Source organism: Pygocentrus nattereri, chromosome 3 (genome assembly GCF_015220715.1).
Source record: "Pygocentrus nattereri isolate fPygNat1 chromosome 3, fPygNat1.pri, whole genome shotgun sequence".
Classification (NCBI taxonomy): domain Eukaryota; kingdom Metazoa; phylum Chordata; class Actinopteri; order Characiformes; family Serrasalmidae; genus Pygocentrus; species Pygocentrus nattereri.
The window spans coordinates 14,735,017-14,758,595 of record NC_051213.1 but is presented as its reverse complement, the minus strand read 5'-3'; the positions used below and the strand labels follow the sequence as shown (position 1 = coordinate 14,758,595).

General features: G+C 39.6%; 1 protein-coding gene across 1 annotated transcript in view; it reads left to right on the top strand.

The window, feature by feature from the left end:
• The window catches only part of tgfbr1b (transforming growth factor, beta receptor 1 b), a 63,260-nt gene extending 39,991 nt beyond the window's left edge, over positions 1-23,269 (top strand). The window contains exons 4-9 of the mRNA XM_017721389.2: positions 1,560-1,790; positions 2,643-2,810; positions 5,910-6,066; positions 8,821-8,945; positions 9,334-9,464; positions 17,839-23,269. Coding sequence (XP_017576878.1) covers positions 1,560-1,790; positions 2,643-2,810; positions 5,910-6,066; positions 8,821-8,945; positions 9,334-9,464; positions 17,839-17,964 — 938 coding nt within the window. The 3' untranslated portion in view covers positions 17,965-23,269. The remainder of the gene's footprint in view (positions 1-1,559; positions 1,791-2,642; positions 2,811-5,909; positions 6,067-8,820; positions 8,946-9,333; positions 9,465-17,838) is intronic.
• Positions 23,270-23,579: the final 310 nt, after the last annotated feature.

Here is a 23,579-nt window from a genome sequence, read left to right as displayed (position 1 = left end):
TAACACCAAATACTGTTGTAAATTAATAACTTAGTGCAGTCATTTCAAGATCTCCGCTTTAGATTAGCTCAGAACAAATTAGCGTCACATTATCACCTCCTAGTCACACTGATGTGCCATGGATAAGCTCAGAGCTGTGTAGGTTCGTTGTGCTTTGTTTTGATAGCCTAGATTTTAACAGAGTGCCTGGTTTCTTGGTCCCTTGCCTTTTATTCAGCAGCAGAGAATGAGTCTACCATTTCTGCTGCGTGTGGTCAACAGAACGGATACAATTTTCTTTCGGTTCTTTTCTTGGAGCAAAGGTTTTTATTGAGGTTTTAATCTTTGGATTACACTAACTGAAGACAGGAACACCAACCCTTATACAGAAGTACTCTGATTTATATTTGCCGTCTTCACTTCTTAACCCTTGGAAATGGTGTTATTACTTAGTATTATTTAGATACAATTATGTAGTAATTACATAATGAAATGTTACATTTCCATGCACATCAAAAGATTCAAGTTTGTACTTTGTTTCAGTGCCAAACAAAAGAAAAACTATCTATCTGTCTGTGTATATATCTATCTATCTCTCTATATACACCGATGAGGCATAACATTATGACCATGTACTTGTTTCTATGCTCAATGTCCATTTTATCAGCTCCACTTACTGTATAGGTGCATTTTGTAGTTCTACAGTTATAGACTCCTTGGGTGATGGATCATTCTCAGCACTGCAGTAACACTGATGTGGTGGTGGTGTGTTAGTGTGTGTTGCGCTGGTCTGAGTGGATCAGACACAGCAGTGCTGCTGTGGAGTTTTTAAACATTGTGTCCACTCACTGTCCACTGTATTATACACTCCTATATTGTCAGCCCACCTTGCAGATGTAAAGTCAGAGGAGATAACTCATCTGCTGCTGCACAGTTTGTGTTGGTCATCCTCTTGTGCTTGATCAGTGGTCAGAGGACGCTGCCCACAGGATGCTGTTGGCTGAATATTTTTGGTTGGTGGACTATTCTCGGTCCAGCAGTGACACTGAGGTATTTAAAAACTCCAGCAGCACTGCTGTGTCTGATCCACTCAGACCAGCGCAACACACCACCACCACATCAGTGTTACTGCAGTGCTGAGAATGATCCACCAACCAAATAGCACCTGCTCTGTGAGGGTCCATGGGGGTCCTGACCACTGAAGAAGAGGGTAAAAGGGGGCTAACAGAGTATGCAGAGAAACAGATGGACTACAGTCTGTAATTGTAGAACTACAAAGTGCAGCTGTACAGTAAGTGGAGCTGATAAAATGTACAGTGAGCATAGATACAAGGAGGTGGTCATAATTCTATGACTGATCGGTGTGTATATACAAACATACATTACATTACATTACATGCATACATGTGTGTGTGTGTGTGTGTGTGTGTGTGTGTAGAAATATATAAAGATGACGCAAGTGCACTCTTCGTGAAATTCAAACCATAATAAAATATCTCTACTACTTATGAACACTTGCTGAATGTTTAAAACTCTTTTTGACAAATTTCTCTCTTTCTTGTCGTCTCTCACTCTTTCAGGTCTTCCCTTGCTGGTGCAGAGGACCATCGCCAGGACCATCATCCTGCAGGAGAGCATAGGCAAGGGTCGCTTTGGAGAGGTGTGGCGGGGCAAGTGGAGAGGAGAGGAGGTAGCAGTGAAGATCTTCTCCTCTCGTGAGGAGCGCTCCTGGTTCCGCGAGGCTGAGATCTATCAGACTGTCATGCTCCGACATGAGAACATCCTGGGATTCATCGCCGCTGACAACAAAGGTGAGCTCCATGATACAGACACCCCCAGCTGAGTCTGTACAGAGTTAAGAGCCTTCGATTTTGTCAGAGTGACTAAAACCCCAGGCAGGACCCTAGGTCTTTTGATACTTGTGGTGTTTTGGCAAAATCAAAGATGATCTTTGATGGGAGCCATGTTTGCGGTGCTGCTTTGAAAAGCGACGAAACATACATCTGCAAGGCCTTGATCCTTGATCTAAAAGGCTCTGTAATGCTGCAGTGCTGGCAGAATTTGTGGAAACTCTGAAAAAGTAGCTTCTGAAAGTACGCTGTGTGACATAGGCCCCCTTTTGTGTGGTTGCCTTGAATTACACAAATTTGTGCTGCCACTTTATCCTACTTATTCCCCAAGCTCCAGTTGTTGAACACTGGTAATAGTTCTTGTTTAGCTTCTGACAGGGTTAATTGAGCAAGAAGAGGTATTTTAAAGTTCTTCTGTCTCACGCAACTCAGAACAGAGTTTGCATATTAGTTTTACCTGGAAAGTTTATTGACCTCGGGTCTAGTACTTCTGCGTGATGGAGCTGAAGGGGCTTGGAACAGAGCAGCATTTCAGAAAACAAAGAGCAGTATTTACAGAGATACTTGCCAGTTATTGTGTCTGTGATTTGTTTGAAAGTTTGTACTGGGATATTTGGGAAGAATGAACGTGTGCTTGTGGGGTAAAGAAGAGTGTGTTTATGTAAGGCTAGGGCAGTGCTAGGAGTCAGCCAAGCTGCTCTGAGATCACACTAGCCATCTGGAGTTCCATGGCTGTGAGCAGGGGTGTTATTTACTCTGTCCATTAATCTGTCTCTCTCTCTCTCTGCCCCCCCCCCCCCTTTTTTTTTTTAGATAATGGAACTTGGACACAGCTGTGGCTGGTGTCAGACTACCACGAGCATGGTTCCCTGTTCGATTACCTGAACAGGTACACTGTGACAGTGGAGGGCATGATCAAGCTGTCTCTGTCCACTGCCAGTGGCCTGGCCCACCTGCACATGGAGATCGTAGGAACACAAGGTAAGAGGTCAACACCTGCCTGCTGAATTACCCTCACAGTTGAAGCTGTTGCAATTGCTGCCCACAGAACAGCAAAAAAGGAATGGAGGAACTGTTTTAGCGAGAACACAGCGAGCCAAAACATGACATACCATCCATTTACTCAGAACTTCCTGTCAGTGTTTAAATTGATCCTGTACTGTGCAGATGTGCAGCATACTTATTCTGTTAAATTGAGCATGAATGAACATCAGGCTCACTTTACCAACAAACTGGTGTCATCATCTGATCTAGTGTTAGTGTGAACCCCAGATCAGCAGTATGGAAAATCAAATAAAATTGTTGCTTTAAATTTTTATTGATAGAACTGAATGCTGTGCATATAGCCAGTAATTATAAATGATCACAAACTTGTTTTTGGAGATGAAACAAAGGTATTTCTTTGCTAACAATGAAATGTGACATGTGTGTCTCTAGAAGGCACTGCAAAAGTCAACAAATTGCGATGTATCGGGCTGGAATTAAAGACGTGTGCGGGAGGGCTTTTCAAGTTTCAGACCAGCTTTTTCAGCAAATAACTGTATTATTTAAGACTTTTTTTATCTGGCGTTTTTAGCAATTTGATGTGGACTGAAATGTGAGAATGGTTCGATTTTGGCATAATAACATTGTAGTTAAGATGTCTACAGTGTGTGTCATTTAAAAATACTTAATTACCAATATTTCTTAAAATAGAGATTGTATGTTTTGGAATGAACTGTAACAGCACATTATATGAGGTTTACAGAAGTATTAAAAAGTACTGGATGTACTGGACGTACTCTGTATGTCCTGAGTTCAGATGTGTGTGTGTGTGTATGTGTTGGAATCTATCGGAGGAAGAAAAAGTCAGATTGGTGCATCCCCAGCTATGAGAACAATTATTCTTTTTTATTCAGTATTTTGCATATTTTACAGCACAACATCCAATTAAGCAGGGCCAGTTTTTCTTTCTTGAACTTTCTTGAGCATCAGGATTCAAACTTTCAACAACAAGGTAAAATATTCAACAGTGGGGGTCATTAAATCTCTTTTTAAAGAAACATTTTCATTAATGAAGCAGTGATGATACCTCCAGTTTGCTCATAAAACATGCTCACGAGCAGTTTGCGGATATTATTAAAAAGCAAACAAGTGCACCCGAAATTTCCTCACCTTTAATAGAACAGAGAAAGACTACAGGCTGCTTTTTGGCTCCTGATTCTTTCACTAGCGATCTCAGTCTGATCCCAGTAGTACGCTGTCAGTGTGTGAATGCTTAACAGATGTTAATTAAGCTGCCCTCCTCAGCTGGACTGCTGGTTCATCTTCCGCCAGACAGCACGGTTTCTCTGTGACTGATAGCATGGTGATCATTACAATTAACAGACCCTGCGTCTTCAGCATCATTTTTTTCTGAGGGGAGGTATTAAGAAACAGACGTGAGACATGTTTGAATTGTAATGGACTGTTTTCCAAGACAAAACAGTTTCTCTGTGACAGAGAGATTGGTCAGGAGCGTTTGCGGCTTTTTGTTTACAAGCGTATCATTGAAGTATCAATGGTGGAACTAGTTGCTTTTTTTGTATGTCTTCCTTATTACAGCTGTTAAATTGAGACCTAATGCTCCATTACACTGCGCTGTTATAGAACAGTCTGCCTTTTGAAGATCAGCTTTTAAAATATATAACAAAACAAATTAAGACTTCCACAAAAAGCTATTTATTCTGTCACAAAAAAAATCTCAGCTTCTGAACATCCTTATTCATTTTCTTATGTGAATAGGCAATTTGTGTGGGTATGTATACTAGGCCAAGAAGCATTAGAGCAGTTTTAGATGAAGATCATTGCCCTGCTGTTCCTGTTGGAGTGTGTTGCCTGTTTTCCTGGGGTGACTGCAGACTGTCCGATTCACACACGCTATGTGCTGGACCAGGAGTGCTGCCGAGTCTGCCAGCAATAATGAAACCGTTTATTTAGCTCATACCAACACTACAAATGACTCGTCAGGGTGTCCACTTTTCTGCATGTTTCTGCGTGGATGTGATATGAAGCATGTGTCTCTGCGGAAGTGAAAGTGTTGTAAATTTCCCAGTAGCTGCACTGCGGTATTAGTCAGCTCAGCCCTATTGGTTCTCTGCCTCTGCTCTTCAAGGCCTTCCAGTTAGTTTTCTCCTGCCTGAAGGCATTTGTCGTTACTATTTCATACATTAAATTGTCAAGCTTTTGCTCATACATGTTGATGGAACTTTCCTACCTCCTTTTTCACAGCTGTATTGAACTCTCGGTTAGGCCTGGGCATCTCAAGTTTCAAGCATTGGGAAAATATACAAAGTTATTTATCTGGGCATTTAGGATTTATTTGTAAAATAAATGCAAATAGACAATACATTGTGATTTTATATGAGTGAACGTATTAGCTTGACCATTTCCAAAGCTCTCCTGGTTACCATCCAGCATCTGCTTCAGCTGATTAGTCCTTCATTAAAGTCAGTGAAGTGCCGCAAGTCCACTCAAAGAACAAAGACTTGAACTTTAAACAACTGCAACTTCAGTGCACTAGTTGGCAGTGTATGCCTTTTGCTCAGTAGACTGGTGAGAAGAGAAGGTCTAGCCATTCAGTCATAAGTACGCAGACCAGTAATATTATTTTCACTGTTGAAATTATGCAGAGTTGAACTGCATTAAGGGAAGATATGAAAATGAGGAGATTGCGGCAAAAAATCGAACTAATCAACTCACTTTTTATCTTTTATTCCTGTTTTTGGCTGTTTTTAAAGGTGTTGCATATTACATGTGAAGGTCAAGTGAAGTGCAGTGTCTCAAAACATAGATTTTAATTTACAGATTTGTTTTTTTTTGTTTATACTTATGTCCTATCTAGATAGAGAATTTTTGCATGCCACAATAGAGAAAGCCTTTTAGTGTTCTTGAGGGTTCACAATTCTTACTTAACTTAAAATTGAGCATTGCAAAATGCAAAAATAATTATTGGTGTTCATGAATAATAAATTAAATGGTAAAATATATCACTATAAGAGTTTTAGCCATATTACCAGCCTTGCTGTTAGTCTAATATCACATACTTCTGTTTAATTTCAGGCAAGCCGGCTATCGCTCACAGGGATCTGAAATCCAAGAACATCTTGGTGAAGAAGAATGGCACTTGCTGTATCGCAGATCTCGGCTTGGCTGTGCGCCATGACTCGGCCACAGACACTATTGATATTGCCCCCAACCACCGAGTAGGCACCAAAAGGTAATCTGAGTGTTTTTACTGTCTTCTGACACCATTATTGACATTGTTCATTTTCCTTATGATGACTTTGGTTTTCAGTTGCATTTGTCAGCAGTTGTCATGTGTGGTAACCAAAGCCTGTGCTGACAAAAGTACTGCATTGAATTTACTTGATTCAGTTGCATATTTCATTTCCACATAAATGAAATGTACTATATCAGTTCAGGTTTGTCTTCAGTCACCTCAGCTTTATAATAATAATAATTGTGTTGATGTAATATATTTATATTGAGGTAATGTATACATTTAAGTGTTCCAGTGTAGGAACTATTGAAATGCCACTATGGCTATATAATCAAAAGCAGGAGTCAGTGTTGACTTATGTAACATTTCACTTTTTGGCCACTAAAAATGCAGTGCATTTGACTTTTTTTGCATTTGTTTTCTTTTAACAAGCCACCCGATTAGTTGAATTTCCATATGTTCACAAATATCGACCATTTTTCTATAATTTTCTATAATTATGGCCATAAATTCTTATTTTTTTATATTTGTCTAGCCCTAGTTGGCAGTTTTCTGTAGTAGTTTCTAGTGGTCAAAGTAGCTCACGCTTGTCCACCTTCAGTCCTGGAGGACCTTAGTCAAGCACAGATTGGTGATTTCCTGCTGAGGCACACCTGATTCAGCTTAGCGGTTCGCTGTTTCGTAGCATTAGTAGGTGTGTTTGAGCAGAGAAATCACTGAAGTGTGGTGGACTCCAGGGCTAGAATTGGCCACCTCTGGTGTATCTAATATGACTCACCCACACCTCTTGCCTCTCTATAAAGCCATTCTCTACTCTCAGTAGTTTTCAATTGCTTTCAAAGCAGTTGTTAGTGAATGAGATGTAGTGCAGCTAGTGCTTCAGGCAGACGTACGTCTGATTCAGGCAGGAGGGAAGGAGGTACAGCAGCCAGCGTGTGAGTCACCACATGGAAACCCACTGCTCATACAAATACTCCTTCGCTCCACGCAGCGGCCATAGCAATCACACACACACATACATCTGACTGATCTCTGATGTACGTAGCTGGAGCTGTAATTATTGTTTGTGCTTTTAGGGAAGGACTTTTTCAGCATGGTCTTGTCACTGAAGAAGAACCGCAGATAAACCTTGTATTCAGTGTTTGCTTTTAATCTGCTAATGTTTGGGAAGTCATTTAGAAAATCCTTGCACTGATGAACCTGTTGGAGATGGTAATTAAAATAACTTTATTCTAAAACAACCTTTAGCCAGCAGGTCTCAGTAACTCTCTGCATGTTGGCTTTATTGTCCCTTGGGCCGGTTGGCTGTGCCACGTGTCTTGAATGGCACCCCCTGACCCTGGCACAGTCCAGGCCTTTCATCATCTCTCCTGTTTTGTCTTTAAGGCCTGACTCTGAAATAGCAGAGCAGTGTGAGACCCCTAGTGACCCCTGAGAGGAGCCAAAAGGACTCTCTGGCTGGCTATTAAGTCTGTGCCACCAATGAGTGGCCAATGCATGCCCAAATCACAGGGCACTCACAGCTGCTTTGGGGAAAAAGCCATTGTAAATATCAGAGACAAAAAAGCATTAATTCATCTTTCGTAAGTGTGAAGGCAAATGAAAAAATGTTATTTGAACCATGTTATGATGAGTGACATTTTTGGGAATTTCGAGTCAGTGAATTTATTTTTGATTGCAGCCATCATGCAAACAAATTTGAGTACATGCCATACCCTCTGGAAATATTTGATTTGGAAACAGCATGTTCTATAACTAGATAATGACTACAAATTTTGGCCAACAGCGTTTTGGTGTGAGATGGCTCTTCAAGTTTTCGGCTATTAGACAAAATATACGAAAAATTCTGGCTGGAAAAAGCAGAACATTAAAAAGGCCTATAGTGGAGTTTCAAAATCTAATACTTAATAATCTGAATGATAATGAAAATGAGAATTTGTGATTAAAATGTTGTTTGTCTTCTTTGCTGTCCTGTGCTGGTCATCATTGCCACATTCAAACAGTTTGAGCAGCAGCAGATCATCATTGGAGCATACAGTAATTCTCACACAGCAATTCTCAGTTCATATCGAGATACTTGGGGGCCCAGAGAAGTCTGGCAGTGCCTTGCTGGGCTGAAGAATCATGGGATAGCCTGTCACTGTCTGGGCTTGGGGCCCACGTTCCACCTTGCCAGGCCCTGGAGTCTGTCTGGATTAATCAGACTCAAGGCAGTGACTTCACCCTACTTGGAATTATGGGGGAGATTAGCCCAGCTAACACCTTTCCTTTCTGTGAAAGACTACAGAGAAATGCCAGTCGAGCCTAGTTGTTATCTCTTATCCTTATGCCCCCCACCCACCCCTGCTGCCACAGGCATAAAACAGTCATATTCTGCAAGATTCGTTTCCAAAGTGCTTCATCTTTCTGACTTACTGACTGTGGAACAGAAGTTGTTTTGCTTACAGGTATTTGCAGTAAGCATATGGTTTTACTCCATTGTTTTTAATTAGATTCAAAACTCATTCATTTTGATGGTAGAAAGTGCACAGGGAATTTTTCAGTTTTTTACACAGCAGCGGAGCCAAAGAAGTTTCCACAATTATTTTTGAATTGTGAAATGAGTTTAAGGCGACCCAAAAGGCACATTTTTATTTTTAAATTAGACTCTTTCTGAAAAGGTTTCTGTATTTACATAAGAGCTGTTTAAACCTGTTCAGCTACATTTGTGTGTTCTGTTTCAATTAAATTCTCTCAACTGTCTCCCAACAGGTATATGGCTCCAGAGGTGCTTGACGATTCAATAAATATGAAACATTTTGAGTCATTCAAGAGAGCAGATATCTACGCAATGGGCTTGGTCTTCTGGGAAATTGCAAGCAGATGCTCTATTGGAGGTAATTTGGCTAAAATCAGTCAATTTTAATTTCACTGCATTAGTTTGGGAGTACATTAGGGAGATTATGTTCCTTCTGTGCATCCTTGATGCAACCTTATAAATACAGATTAAATTACCTAGTAATTTTTAAACTAAAGCTGTTGGTGGGGCTTTGACACAGTGAGCTGACAAATGATTAACAGCATAATTTACGTCTCTCTTGTTTTACATAACTTATGTATTTATTTTAAGGCATTGTGTATCGTATTGTGTTAAATGTGTGTTAATAGTAACACAAAACATTGTGTTAACTGCACAGGTGTTGTTTTGTACACATCTGTTTTGAGAGCGTACTCTGTGAACAGCCTCTGTTTAAGATGTTTTGGCACAACACACGTTTTCCTCAGGCATTCATGAAGATTACCAGCTGCCGTATTACGACCTGGTGCAGTCAGATCCATCAGTGGAGGAAATGAGGAAGGTGGTTTGTGAGCAGAAGTTACGACCCAACATTCCCAACAGGTGGCAGAGCTGTGAGGTATGTGTTTTCACTCCTTCTTTAGTACAGCTGCAGCAATAAGTTGATGTCAGTTTAGTGTCAGTTGTTAAAAAAATGGATTGTTGTGTATAGATTTTTTATTGATGCATTGTTTACTTTAATGAACACTATAATGGTCTTTAATGTTCATATGATACACACAACCGTTCTGACAGATTGCAGTACGCCTCAGGTAGCTTTCATTTCTGAACGCTTATCAAATGCAAAACAGATTAAAGCTTAAATATATAGCAAGTACCACTTGATAGATGGATGAACACAGAAACAGAATAAATGAACAGCAGTGACAGGTGGAAAACTATACAAATATAAATATGCTTTAAATATGTACATTTCCTGATAGAGAATATGATGCAGTGTGTCAAAAACAGGAGCTACTTGCTTGCATAAAATGGTGGAGTAATTTAATGTGGTGTTGAATTGCTTCGTCAGGTTTTTGAATTGTAGCCCTCAAGCTGCACTAGAATGATGTTGCAGGCAACTCACAACATCCAGCTAGTTACATGAAAGTTTCATCATGTAAGGCCAGTCATAACTCCACATTCTTTCTCCTGAGAATGCCTTGGCATTTTGTTCTCCATTAGCATCCAAACAAGCTTTGGGTCTAATGAGGAAAGAAGAATATTGATTACCATTTTAGACAATCACCTCTATGCCCTGTGGTTAACCAAGGAGTTCTAAAGCCTGTATGTCTTGGTTTGGGTATATGTTCTTCTGAATATCATTGTGTTATTTGAATTATGAGATCTTTAACTAGGTAAGAATATTGCTGCTCACATGTTACATGCAAAGTAGAACTGTATGTTGACGTCATAGGACTTGCTGTCTTAGTGTTAGCTTGCTTGTAGTATGTAGTGTGAGTTTTGGGCAAGAGGCATGTGAGATATTGATATGTAAAGCTGTTTATCTGGGCAGAAATCATTTAATTAAAAACACTAACAATAGAATAAATTAGAGCTGGACAATATGCCAATACTTATTGCTGTCTAGATGAACTACATTGCAGTATGTCACAATATGATTTTCTGAGTAGGCTATATCATACAAACATTATTTACCAACTGCTGGTTTGATTAATAAGAGAGCATCAGTCCAATCATAGCATTAGCCCTGCTTTATTGGGTTTAATGCAGCACAGAGTGTAAAATTGTGAATACAAATCATTTAATTCATAGTTTTGATAATGTCTTTGTACTAGCTTAACAGATGTCAGAAAAAAATAGTGGCATATTGTGTTGGTCTCAAGAAATTGTGATTGTTCTGTGTGCTAGCTTAACCATTTTCAAAGCTCTCCTCGAGGTACTATCCAGTACCTAGTTAATCTAATCAATTCCTTATTAAATTATGTCAGATGAGCTAGTGGTGGAATTTGACAGATGCATGCAGTGACTGGAGTGCAATGAGAAGTCAGAACCTGTGTTTGACTAACTGTAGTCTTCTAACCAAAATATTAATAGCATTTTTAAAGGATTACTGTAGTTTACAGTATTTTGCTGACCTTGCTGATGCTTTGAGACTGCATAAGTCTCATAATGCATAAGACTGCTCAGAGATGTATCTGTGCTGTGGGACATGATACATGGTCTCTCACTGTAATCACAGTATCGGCTTCTGGTGGTGGAGCTGCCCCACCCCTGAGAAAGCGCATTGTTGAATCTCGACCTTCAATTCAGATCCAATTGAAATTCCCACATGTGTGTTCTGGCTGTTATTGAAGATGCTGCTCTTCTGCTTGAGCCAAACCGCATTCCCCAGGGGAGTACCGGGAGAGAAAGTACGCTGCGTTTCCAGCTCTCTCAGGTTTCCTTCCTCTGCCATCTCCCATCCATCAAGCTAACAGCAGGCGTGCTCTCCGCTCCGCTTTTATTGGTGTCCTTTTTATTACGCGGGAAGTGACACAATTAGATTAGGCCTGATGCGCTATAATGCAATTCCGTAATCTAATCTGTGTCTGCTAGACCAAGATCGCTGCCATTTGTTTTTTCAGAGGCGCACTCACAGACTAACGTGTTGTATTTGCTCTCCTTTCTATGAGAGATGAGTTTATTGTAAAGCAGGGCGATAGACTGCAGCGTTTGTAGGGTGTGACTCAGCCTCTCGAGTGGAGAACGTGTATGGTGTTTAGTGGAGTAATGTAAGCAGATGGTGCATCGGCATTCTGCTCGTGTTTACGGCTCAGGCTGTAAACTCAACCGCCTTCGCAAACGTCCCGGTCTATGAGCCATGTCTTGGCCGTATTTCCCAGGCTGAGATTTCATCGACAGACATAGCTGCACCTCAGGCATCACCAGGGCTGATTTTCAGAGCAGTGGAACAGTGAAACATGCCTGGTTTTTAATGACCCCTCCAAGGAGCTCCACCTGAATTTAACCAGGGTTTTTTTATTTTTTTGGTATTGTGACCAGGTGTTGCAACATGTCAGGGAGGTGGCAAAAAAACCACCGTTATTTCCCAGACACTGTGCGGTATCATTTAGAATAGCAGTGTGACCTTGTTTAGTACAATAATATGAGTACATCAGAGATCATAATGGCCATCGAGTATGTTAAGTTCATTAAAATTTATTTTTCAGCACCAGAAAAAAACATATTTAACAGACAATTACCCAGAAGTCTCAATTAATCCCCACTCGGTGATGAGGTCTTGGTGGCCATTCTGTTCTTCTGGGAACACCAGCAGCTTCTTTGTTTGATTTTCTTCATCCATATCTTTTTTCTCAGTAAGAGCTTCTCGGCCACTACGCATCATTTCAGATAGTGTTGAGTTGTCTTCTCACAATAGAAAGATGGACAGAAATACCTGCAGATTTTTTTTTTTCAGAAATGAAGTAAGATAGCAAGAAGCAACAATATGATAATTTCACTTGATACAATCAGTTAAAAGAAGTAAACAGGATTTATGCAGTCATGAAAAACTGGAAAAATCAAGGAATATAGAAATTTGGTTTCTAGGCCTAGAAAAATGTTATGATTTTTCAAGCATTTCCTTAATTGTCTCCCATGCCGTTTGTCATTGCATCATTTTGAAGAGTCTAGATCACAAAAAGCACAGAGATCTGAGACTAAAGTATCTGCACATGGACCAGCTTTACTAACATGTTAATATGAAGCTCGGCCAGCTGAGCTGTAACATTCAGAACGTGTGTGGTGTGGAAGTTGTTTTGACATTTGAACGCTGGAGAAAATGAATTATCCAGCCAAATGTAAGAGGAAAAACACACCATTGCTGCTTCTCACACCAAGACCTGTGGGACTAGTTTCTTCACTGTGATGTATTGTACATGAACGCGAAACGTGACGCAATCACGGCACCTCTGACCCTGCGCTGTGGCAGCACGTGGCCGTGCATCTCTGAATTTTTGTAACCTGGAACTCACCGGGCATGCAGCGCTTGGATTTCCTCCCTTCAAAAAGAGATCGCCTCCACCTCTATCACACCATATCAAAGAGAAAACGTGAGTCACCTATGAAGTCTTGACGCTCTGCTGCAGGGCTCGGTCTGCACCACACTGCCTAAACAAACATCGCATCCTGCAGCTATATTAAGAAATGATGAGCTAACTGTCGACTGATTTGATTTTATACAGTCTTTGTTAAACTCTGGGTACTCAAAGTTGTGAACTGACTCCCATTATAATCCGCTCCTAAGTACAAAAGCTGCATCAACGACGTTGCGGATTTGGACATGATTAAAATCACCGAGAAACTTCGTCAGCCTAGTATAAATACATTACCTGCCCACACCATGTAAAACTAATCCCTCCCAAATTGAACTACATTTAGATACTTATTTCTCTGGCTAGATAAATATGTCTTTGTTGTTGTTAATTTTGAGTTTAGTAATTAAATGGAGAACAATGTCCACCTAATCATGATGAACCTATGTTATGACAATACACTAAACCACTCTTTACAAACAAAACCAATAGACGTGTTTGCAGATCCGTCTCTAAGGTCAGATGTCCGCACACAGATCAGATTTCAGTTTCACTCGCAATCATTCTATTTAAATTGCATTTCAACTTATAGCTAATAATATTTAAATATTAAGTAATATTAAGTTAAACATTGAGTAATATTTAGGTAATTGTAGGTCTTTTTCTCTCTGAACAGCTGTCTATATGTTAAATTAGTGCTGATAAAATTAATTTTATGGTGTTTTCAGACATATCACAGTATCATGCTGTTGGGTGATATTAAAGTCATGTTTTATGTGTTTCCATAATTATGTATTAAATCTATCACTAAACAAGCACATGGTCTGTCGTTATCACATGCCTGTTTTTTCACTTATTTTGATAGTACTTTCTCTTTCCTTATACTAGTGCAATACCTCATATCTAATCTCCTAAGAAACATCTCCTGCAAAATAAAAACTTGTACTTAATGGCTGTATTGAAAGGAAGTTAAATGATTTAATATTGCTCTCTGACTTTGCCCAGTACTGTATGTCTCTCTTGTGGCTGAAATGTGGAGACTTAAAAATCATTTTGACACTGTAGCCTTTCTACTGCTAAAATACAAGCTTGAGATCTTCAGAAACCATCCAGTGTCCTTTACTTTAAATTTTCTTCTGGCACACTGTTGAAGCATTTAAGTGATGCACGCTTTCCTCATTCTCTGGCTTATCTTAAAAAGCAAGGACATGATTTGTTAAATGTTTTTACTTTCTAATTTTCTTTAATTGTGTTAATTAGTGAGGAATGAGATGCATCTGCTCAGGCAGAATAAATCTGTCCTTTATAATAGTGTAATAGTGTTGTTGCTGCTGTGACTTGTTAGTCATTAGCACAGTCTTTTGTTTAAGACCAAAAAAGCCTAATTTAATTTACAGTGTTATGTAAAATATTTGTTAGCTGTGAGCAGCGTTGGTGTGGATGATTAGTCTCACAAGAGCATCTAAACAGCCAAGCCGCCTTCCTTCTGTAGCAAGTTACACAGAGCCAGTAGCTCCTCTCCAAATTTTGAAGGCAATAAAAAACCAAAGTGGTCACTCAGTGTTGAACATGAATACATTCTGCTGTTACCCTATAGGCTGGGTATCATTGAAAAAGTTGAAATCTATACCTGTACCAATGCCTTGCGTTCAGTAATGTTTCTTAAACAATGCTTTTTGTAACGGAAGCGTGCGTTGAACCAGAAGTGAGTGTGAGGTGCTGAAGGTGGATATATTTACTGACCACACTGAAATGAAAACTAGCCCAGAAGCACTGAAATGAATAACATACATAATGAATGTACTGTATTTTGACAGCCAATCACCAGTCTAGCTTTGGAAATCAGCTTGTTTATTGGCTAATGGATGCCAAGACCATCAGTTTGGTATTGAATGACATGATTTTTTTTTTATATACTTGGTACAACAGAAGTAATTCAGTCAGTACCATGAAAATATTGAACGTTGATGCCCAGTCCTAATGACAACGTCTCTGACAAGAAGTCCAAGGTCTTCAAACAGGAATTTGAAATGTAATTTCTGAAAATCTTTTGATTTTTCTTTTGTCTGTCTGTACTGTGCTGTCTGGAATGGGTAAAGAAAAAACACTGTAATCTTTTTTGTTTAACCTGATCTTAAACAGGAAATATGAGAGAAATTTAACCTTTAAAAAGAAAATTGTCACTCCTGCATTTAGTACTTTGTGTATTATTCCTTTATCAGAATAACAGCACTAAGTCTTGTCATCTGTTTCTTCTGTATTGTTGGATGATGTGGGAGAACACATATTAAATGACTTACCATTCCTACTTACAGAAGTTCCTCTTTCGCTTACCCTGCAGTTTTTCAGTGGGGTCTAGGTCAGTGAACTAGGATGGCTACTGCAAAGGCTTAATTGTGTTGTCACTGAGACAGTTTTGTGTAGATTAAAGCCCTATTTGAATGAGATTAGTTTTACCAGAGGAGGTCTGGGACTGTAATATAGGTGTGATTTGAGTGGCTGATTTGTATGAGATAAAGAATCTCTGTGACGATCTCTTCTACAAATTACCCCTAATAGCCCAGATTGAAACATCATTGCGCAGATATTTTCATCACTATCATGAGACAGGTGCCACATTTCTGAACGGTGACAACACGATGTGTGGCTAACTGGCATATAGACTAGCATTAGGTTAGTAAAATGGGTTTTTTCAACGCAACAAGACAGGAAACGCTCTACTATCTGAGAAGAACATTTGAGATGTTTTATTTTTCTTCTTGTAATTTGGCCATCTATTGATGAAAAATGTTGATTTCAGTAGTCTTGTCATGAACTTGAGCTTTAAGGGGCAAATCATACTTCAATTTAGCTGAAAAAAAAGACAAAGCTGCAAAGCTGAAGTCAAACTCTTACCTGCCAGCCTCTTGCTTGAATTTTCTCTTAACACCTTAATTGGTGCATCAGTTACTGAATTTGAGCAAGATGCTGGCGAATAAGAAATTGGTGCGAATAAGAATGAAATGTAAGGTAGAATAAGAAAATGACAATGATTCCTTAATGATTAATTCAAAGTAGGTTTTGCAGAAGCTTCTCATTCTCATTCTCAAGGCAGGCCCGGATTTGTTAAGTGGTCGAATTCTAACAAGATGCTGGTGAATAAGCAATTGTTGTGAATAAGAAAAGGCGGAATGGGAAAATTTGAACAAGAAGCTGGTGAATAGGTAGCCAGCCTCAGCCTTCAGTTTTCTATTACCCAGTTTTGGTATTACATTACTGAGATGTCAATTCCAACAGAACCACTGTTACTGAGGGAGCTCTGAGTTTGGCGAATTATAGGAGGTACTACCGGTGTGTCAGATTCATACTGGGTTAAAATTGGAGTTCATCGATAATCAATCAGATTACATCATGTTCTCAGATAATGCTAATTCCTCTCGGATGTGGCTTTAGATTTAGGGCTCTTCTTGAGGCTCAAACCATGGCGTAGCTTTGCAGCCTCCTGGCAGAAGAAGCTTTGATCTAAAATCTCCTGATATCGAGCTCATCCAAAAAATCAGTTCTAAAAAAACAACAGATCCACTGCTTTTTTTAGTTTTTTCTGCATGACTCTACATAAAATACACCTTTGGTGTTTGTTGTTAAAAAGCTCTATTTTTATCTAATTTGACAAAAGGACTCAGTTACACTCAAGATTCTGCTGATGTTTAATGAACTCCTGGCCCTTGCATTTCTAATTTTATGACAGCAGTGAGCTTCTGGTGTAGAAACCTTTGTGTTCTCTTCCAAGCTGGTTCCTCATTACTCCAGTTGTTTGAGAATTCTTTATTGTTGTGGAGATGGATATTTGAGGTTTTTATAGTCATTGCCTGATTTATGAAAGTCAGTAATCTATAGTTATGTTTCATTTCACCACGTGGTGGTAATGGATACGGTTGTTAAACCTGCATATCAGTTTTTATGAGGATTTCTGTGGATTGTAATTTTTTGATGTGGGTTTTTTTTGTTGTTGTTGTTGTTGATAATAATTTTGTCTTGCTGGAAGGTTTGATTTCTTATGTATTTCCAGCAGAAGATCAAGACCAAAGACAGTGTTTAATACTATTTTGACTGATGTTCAGTAATTCTGGAGAAAAGTGAACAGACAAGTCGTATACTGATACCCAGTGACTCGCTGTCATAACTGCAGTGTAATAATAAATACTCAAGCAAAAAATAAAATAAATAAAAAATACTGACTCTTCACTTCCTGTCCTTGCTACAAACATGCCTCACCAAGCGCTTTGTATCAGCAAATCATATAATTATATTTTAAGCTCATATGTCATTGCAGTGTAGTCTGGGTAGTTTGATAATGAAAGAATTGAGAAGAATACTAACCCCTACTGAGCTCATACTGGCTTGCCTCTTCGTTTTTCTGTGCCCTCTTTCTTTAATCATTAGAAGTCCGGAGTTATATGGTCATTTTGCCATTAATTCCATTCATGTTACATAATTATTTAAAAAGAATTTGTGTATTTACATTTGTATTTGTTTAAATTCTGAACTGACTGACTACACACAGTGCAAACATTTCAGCAAACTCAAATCATAATAGCTTCTGCGTATGAATATAAATATGCTATTGGTTAAAAGTTCAGAATCCACACTTTTGACAAAATTTCTCAGTTTGTTTCAGTAAACATAGCAATAATGTTAATTTACACCATACTTTTTATCACAACTGATAAGTGCAACTATTATTTCATTTGGTTTATTACTAACATTTGGTTTATTACTATTACTAACTGTTGATAGAAAAGAACCATAAGAAGGACAATGATCCCTTAGTAATTGACTTTAGTCAGTTGTTGTGAAAGCAGGCTCAGATTAGTTAAGTGGCTGTTTCTGTCTGAATTGCCTTGATGATGCTGATTGTCTTTCTTTGACTCTGTTTAGGCTCTGCGAGTAATGGCGAAGATCATGAGGGAATGCTGGTATGCTAACGGGGCAGCTCGCCTCACCGCCCTGCGCATCAAGAAGACATTGTCCCAGCTCAGTCAGCAGGAGGGCATTAAAATGTAGGCCTGAGACCCCAGAGAGGCATCACCTTAGCACCGCATCATTTTTGAATATGTTTATTATAAAGGTCATTGTTGTTATTCTTATCAGTGGTTATTGCATTACAACTCTGTGTCCTCCAAGATCAAGGCAGAGAGAGGACATGAGCACTAGGAATGAAGGTTTGTTTGAATTTTTTTTTCTTTGGCTTTGACTGAGAGTGAGCTAGCTGCTGAAACCTCACTCTGGGCTTCTGAGACTGAAACCCATGGACTCTTTTTGGAGCCGGCGCCCCTTTTCAGCCTGTCCGGATGAACATGCCGCGATAAAACCCATGCCCATTTTTGGTTGCATCCTCTGTCTTGCCTGGCTGCTGCCCTGTCTGGGATGGCCCTGATCCAGTTGAGATGTTTTATATTCGAGCAAAGAGCCAAACATTTTGACAGTGACTAAGGACTTTGGTGCAAGTCGTAACTTGTGGGCAACATTGTGAAATAGTCATGCTATTGTTTTGTCTTCTGCCAGTCGGGCTGGGTTCACCGAAGATCTTCTGTGAGATGGAGTGTTTATTTTTCCCCTCTCCTGACTTTGGTCATTTAATGGTCAGGTAGAATTCGTTTTTTTTTTTTATTTTGTTGTTTTCAATTTGCACCTTGTGTTTTCTCCTTCTTTCTTCATTGCTGTTTTTTTCCTCCCCCTTGAGTAATTTATTTATCATAAGGGTTTTGGTTTTTTGTTTTTTTTTGGGCAACAAACTGGACACGACCTCATTCAGTCTTGGCAAACATGCTGCGACATATGCAATATAGATAAATCTTATCTATTTTATATCTTAAATGTTCTGCTATTACTACAACAGTTCAACAGCTTTGATGACAACCATGCCCTTCAAGCCAGGTGTTACCGGAAAGTGCCACTGCTTTAAACCAACCTTCCCTCATGATGTGGACCAGTCCCTTAACTTTGCCATCCGTCTCAATATTAAGAACGACGCCGCCAGAGAGATTATAGAAGAGTCCCTCGTGGAATCTCGTCTCTCTTATGCACATGGAGCGAGTGCTAGCCTGGGACCGCCACGCAACAACATGCTGGTGCCATTTCTTTTGTTTGTCAGCATCATCATCATCAGCAGCATCATCATCATTGTCATCATCACCTTTGATGCAGCATTGAGGGTTGTTTCACTTGTTTCAACCTCAGTTCATCCTCACTAATGTAGACCACCAGCCCAAGTTACTGAGTGACTGTTTAAAAGGGGATGAATGCAGATGGGTGCCACGTTGTACATTTGCTTGTCCTCGGAATTGTCATGTGATTTTCCCATTTCTGGGAGAGGATGCTGTGGGATCTGATGTGGCCATGCTGGCTTTTTTCCCTAAAATACAGACTGTTCTCTTCCTTGCTGAGAAGTGTTGATAGACAGTTGTTACAACTCGAGTAAACAAAGGCACTCTCAAAGACTCAAACTATTGCTTTATGTGGAAGGCTGGAAAAAAAGAAAACTTTGAGCACTGCGTTTATTCAGATGTTTGAAGTCAAACACATCAGCATTACTCAAGTTGCCCTGTAAAGAAATGTATTTCTTACGCTACCTTTATTCGTTTTTGTTGTCAGTGCTGCAAAGCTGATGGGTACATTTAAATATATAGCAAATGGATATTTACTAAGCCATAGATCCTCCAACATTTTATGGCAACTTTTCATGTAGAATGTAAATTTCGAGAGAGAAAAAAATTGTGTTGATTGATTTTAAATCTCCGTTGAGCAAGCCTTAAGGGACCAAAACAATTGGGTTCATTCCTGTTTTGCAAAAAAAAAAAATGAAATTGGTAAGTGTTAAACAGGTTGGTATTCTATTTGCAGGAAGACTGAAATGTAGCATCAACTCTTGCATTTTATATTTCTGTAGAAGAAAAGGTACCTTATTGCCACAAAAATGAGCTTGCGGTCAGGGAAGCAAACCTGTACGTTATTCTAATATTGCTTCACGAAGCTGCGTTGATTAATATGAATTAAAAAGCGTGCATATCAGAATGAATTTGGCTCAAGGATGATTGTGGAATGTGTTTTTAGTTATTTTCTATAAAGCATCCATTTCTGAAGATGTGCTTGTTAAAGCATGGCACCTGACATGTTAATCAAGTCAAACTGTCGTTTCAATGTGTCTGTTTTTCTTTTTTTTTCTTTATTTTTTGGCACTTTAGAGTGAATTTTAAGTAACGTCCAGTGACCAGGGTGGCCTCTGAATGAGCGTGCATGTTGATACTGGGTGTCCTGGCAGCTGATGGTCATGATTATGCATAAGCCCTTTGACCCTTCAATGCCAAACAGTGGGTAAAAATCTGGTTTGTAATTCAGCAATAAGATTGTGTGCATGTTTATTGGTGTGGCAATAGGGTGTTGATTCGTCTCGCTTCTTTCCAGTGGTCACCCACTCGGATGGATTGTATCTTAAGACAACTTTGCTGCATTTTCTGACTCTGTACAGGTGCGAAAGACGATTGCAGCAGTTCTGTGCGTGCCGAACTGTAATTGTGAATATTCGTCTATATGAACTGCAGTGTACTTTCAGCCTGAGCCCCATTCCTATTTGTCATTCCACAGTCCTTGGCGACTGGGCTAACCTTTCATCTTTCTTTTCGTGTGTCGGTTTCAGATTTACGCTACAGATCTTTTTGTCAGTTACTGCACCTGGTGTTATTTGTCTGTTACTCTATCTTCTCTTTGTGTTACTGTAGATTTAGTGGCGTGATTTTACACCAACCAAGCTAAAGACAAGGATCACTTTACTTATTTTAGTCCTGTGATGTATGATCCCATTCCATGTAAAGAAAGAGTGCTGTTGGGCCAGTCACTGGCACACATGCATTGAAAAGTATTATTCTGTTTCTGTTCTTGCTACAGTACAGTGAACTATATCATTTTTTGTCATAAATGATTCCTAATTCATGCTAAACTAAAATGTACAAATCTTGAATGGAGTAGTTTTACGAACGTGTGAGTAGGAGTCTGTATAAATATGTATATTGTAAATAGATATCTACGTATATTTGTAACTCGTCTGTTAGCCGCGTGGCCCAATGCCACGTACAGTCGATCAACAGAAATTGGGCGTTTTAAACACGAAGTGAAAGTTAACCCAGTATGGTAGTGGGCAGTGCCAGGAGAAAGTATGAGCTAAAAAAAGGAAAGAAATTTCTAGGAAGGCCCTTTGAGAGAACGTGAGCTTAATCATACTTTCTGGGACAAATTTTTCTAACAAAACTTCTGTTTTTCATCATGCCACTGCGAGCCGTTACTGGGCCAACGTTCATCTCCGTCTGACACATTTCTGTCTTAAATCACCAGCAGCCTTTTCGTTCCAAAATTCAGTGGTGACCTACTTAGCCGCAAAACATGCATATCCAGGTATTCCTCACAGTGACATGCAGGTATACTCTCGGCCTCAGCGGCCGAAACACACCAGCTATGACTTAACAGAAAAAAACCATACCGCTGCACCTCTGGTTTCATGCTATCGGGCGAGACCGGGAGGGCTGCTTTCAAAGGAGCCGCTCACTTCACCCCGTAATGTCCTGTAGCTAGGAGATTTTCTATGTAGTACCGTCAAATACAGATCCACTAGGGAGCTGTGGGCCGTTTGGGGCGGGTCCTCGTCTCCTCTCTCCCGCTCTGGCTCTCTCAGTCTCGCCCCGTGCTGCCGATTTCCCTCTTGATGTCACCGACTTCTGTGCCTCCTCCTAACTCATCTGCACCCGAGGATACATCCATACCGGCAGATTAAACTTTTTGATTGACAGCGGCCGTGTTTTCAGTAGCCAGTGCAGGTGACGGAGAGGTCATTTCAAGTCCTCTTAACGTGACCCAGACTCCAGCATATCCGCCTGCTTATTAAAATGACTGCTGTGTTTTTATTTTCCTTTCTGTTCACGTGTTCTGTTTTCTACAATGCATTATGCAGTCTTTCCGTACAACCATGCACAGAATTTTTTGCACAAAGGACTCGTTCGCTTTGTCTGTCCATGGCTATTGTGTGGTCTAATTGAGCAGACGTAAACGTCTTGCCTGAAATGCGACGGGATGTGAATGTAAACTGCTCAACATTCCCGGAGTGCGCCGCCAATTACAGCACAAACTCGCAGTGTAATTTCAATAAAGGTCATGCATATGCCGTTTAAGGGCATAACAGAAACACGGGTCTTTACACTCGGTTATGCAAATTTGTATGGCGACACAGTCCTCAGGCTTTCCGCTGGCAATCGCCAAGTTATTTATTACAGTTCAATTCTATATCTATGCCAACATCCGGACACTGTGAGGAAGACCCTTGAAGGACGGTGGGCCGGTAGCACCAAAAATCATGACCAGATACGGAACAGTAAACAGTGATTTTGAGGGGGGGAATGGTGAGGAGTTCTAAATGCAGGAGTCTGGGTCACTAATGGACTGAGAAGCCAACCAAGGTGCTTTTCACTTGGTCAGTGTGTGTGTGTGTGTGGGTGTGTGTGTGGGTGTGTGTGTGACTGCTGATTGTGGAAAGGTAGAAGAAAGCTTTATCAAGTTTTATTTGGTGCCTAAGTTTGACTATAGTTGTTGTTTTGTTTTTTTTTGTATTCCACTTAGAATGATGCACTGCATGTGACTGATTTCTAATGTTTGCATCATTTGCTTTTTAAAGAAATTATTAAAAGAAGAAAAAAAGATGAAAGGTTTAATTAATACGTTTTAAAAAGGTCAGAAAAAAAATCCAGAGAGAGAAAAAAAAAAAATACATACCTCCTCCGAAGACCAATGTGTTTTTACCTCAGTGTATATATTCTATTTGTTTACTTAAAGTTTGCAATTTTGTTTCTATGAAATGCTAAATTGAAGAATTTCACTTTTGTGTCAGTGGTACTTTTATGTGGCATTGTGTCGTTCTTGTGTCCAAAACAGAATATTCTTTCTTTGAACCATAATCTGTACTTTATTTCTTTTTTTTGTTCTGTCTGAGTTGTAAGTGCTTTACAGACATCAAACTATGTCCTTTTAATGCCTCTTTCTCAACTATGTAGAAAATGCCTTGTGTACTTTTTTTTCTTAAAAAAAAAAAAAAAGGGATGGTGAACAGATGACCGGGGGTCAGTAGTGAATTGGTGGCCGAGAGAGCTCTCAGGTGGGATACAGTTCTGTACCCCACTTGACTTCTAAAGCATTATGTATAGACTTTTTTTATAGCGTGTACAGACGTACAAACGAACAACATAGGAACATAGGAGAGTGACGCTGATGTGCCATTCTAACATAGTGGACTAGAAATGGGTGTGAATAAAAAGAAAAAAAAAACTTTGATCTTGTTTTCTTTTTTCTTGTATTTAACTCAGTAGTTGTAAAGATGGCATGATGGCCATTTTTCAGCACTGATACTCATATTAATGCTATATTTCTTCTGTAAAATCTACTGAGCATCTACTTAATCTTTAATTAAAGGAGAATTCCACAGATTCCACTTTCTTTCAAAATGTCGGACACTGTGACGAAGACCCTTGTGGGTCTTCAGAGTGGTTTGATGTGAAATGCTCTGTTCTAGAGAAAGAGACCGAGTCGTTCACAGTGGTGGTGAAAGGAGCCAGACGTCTGAAGTGTCTAATGCGTATAAA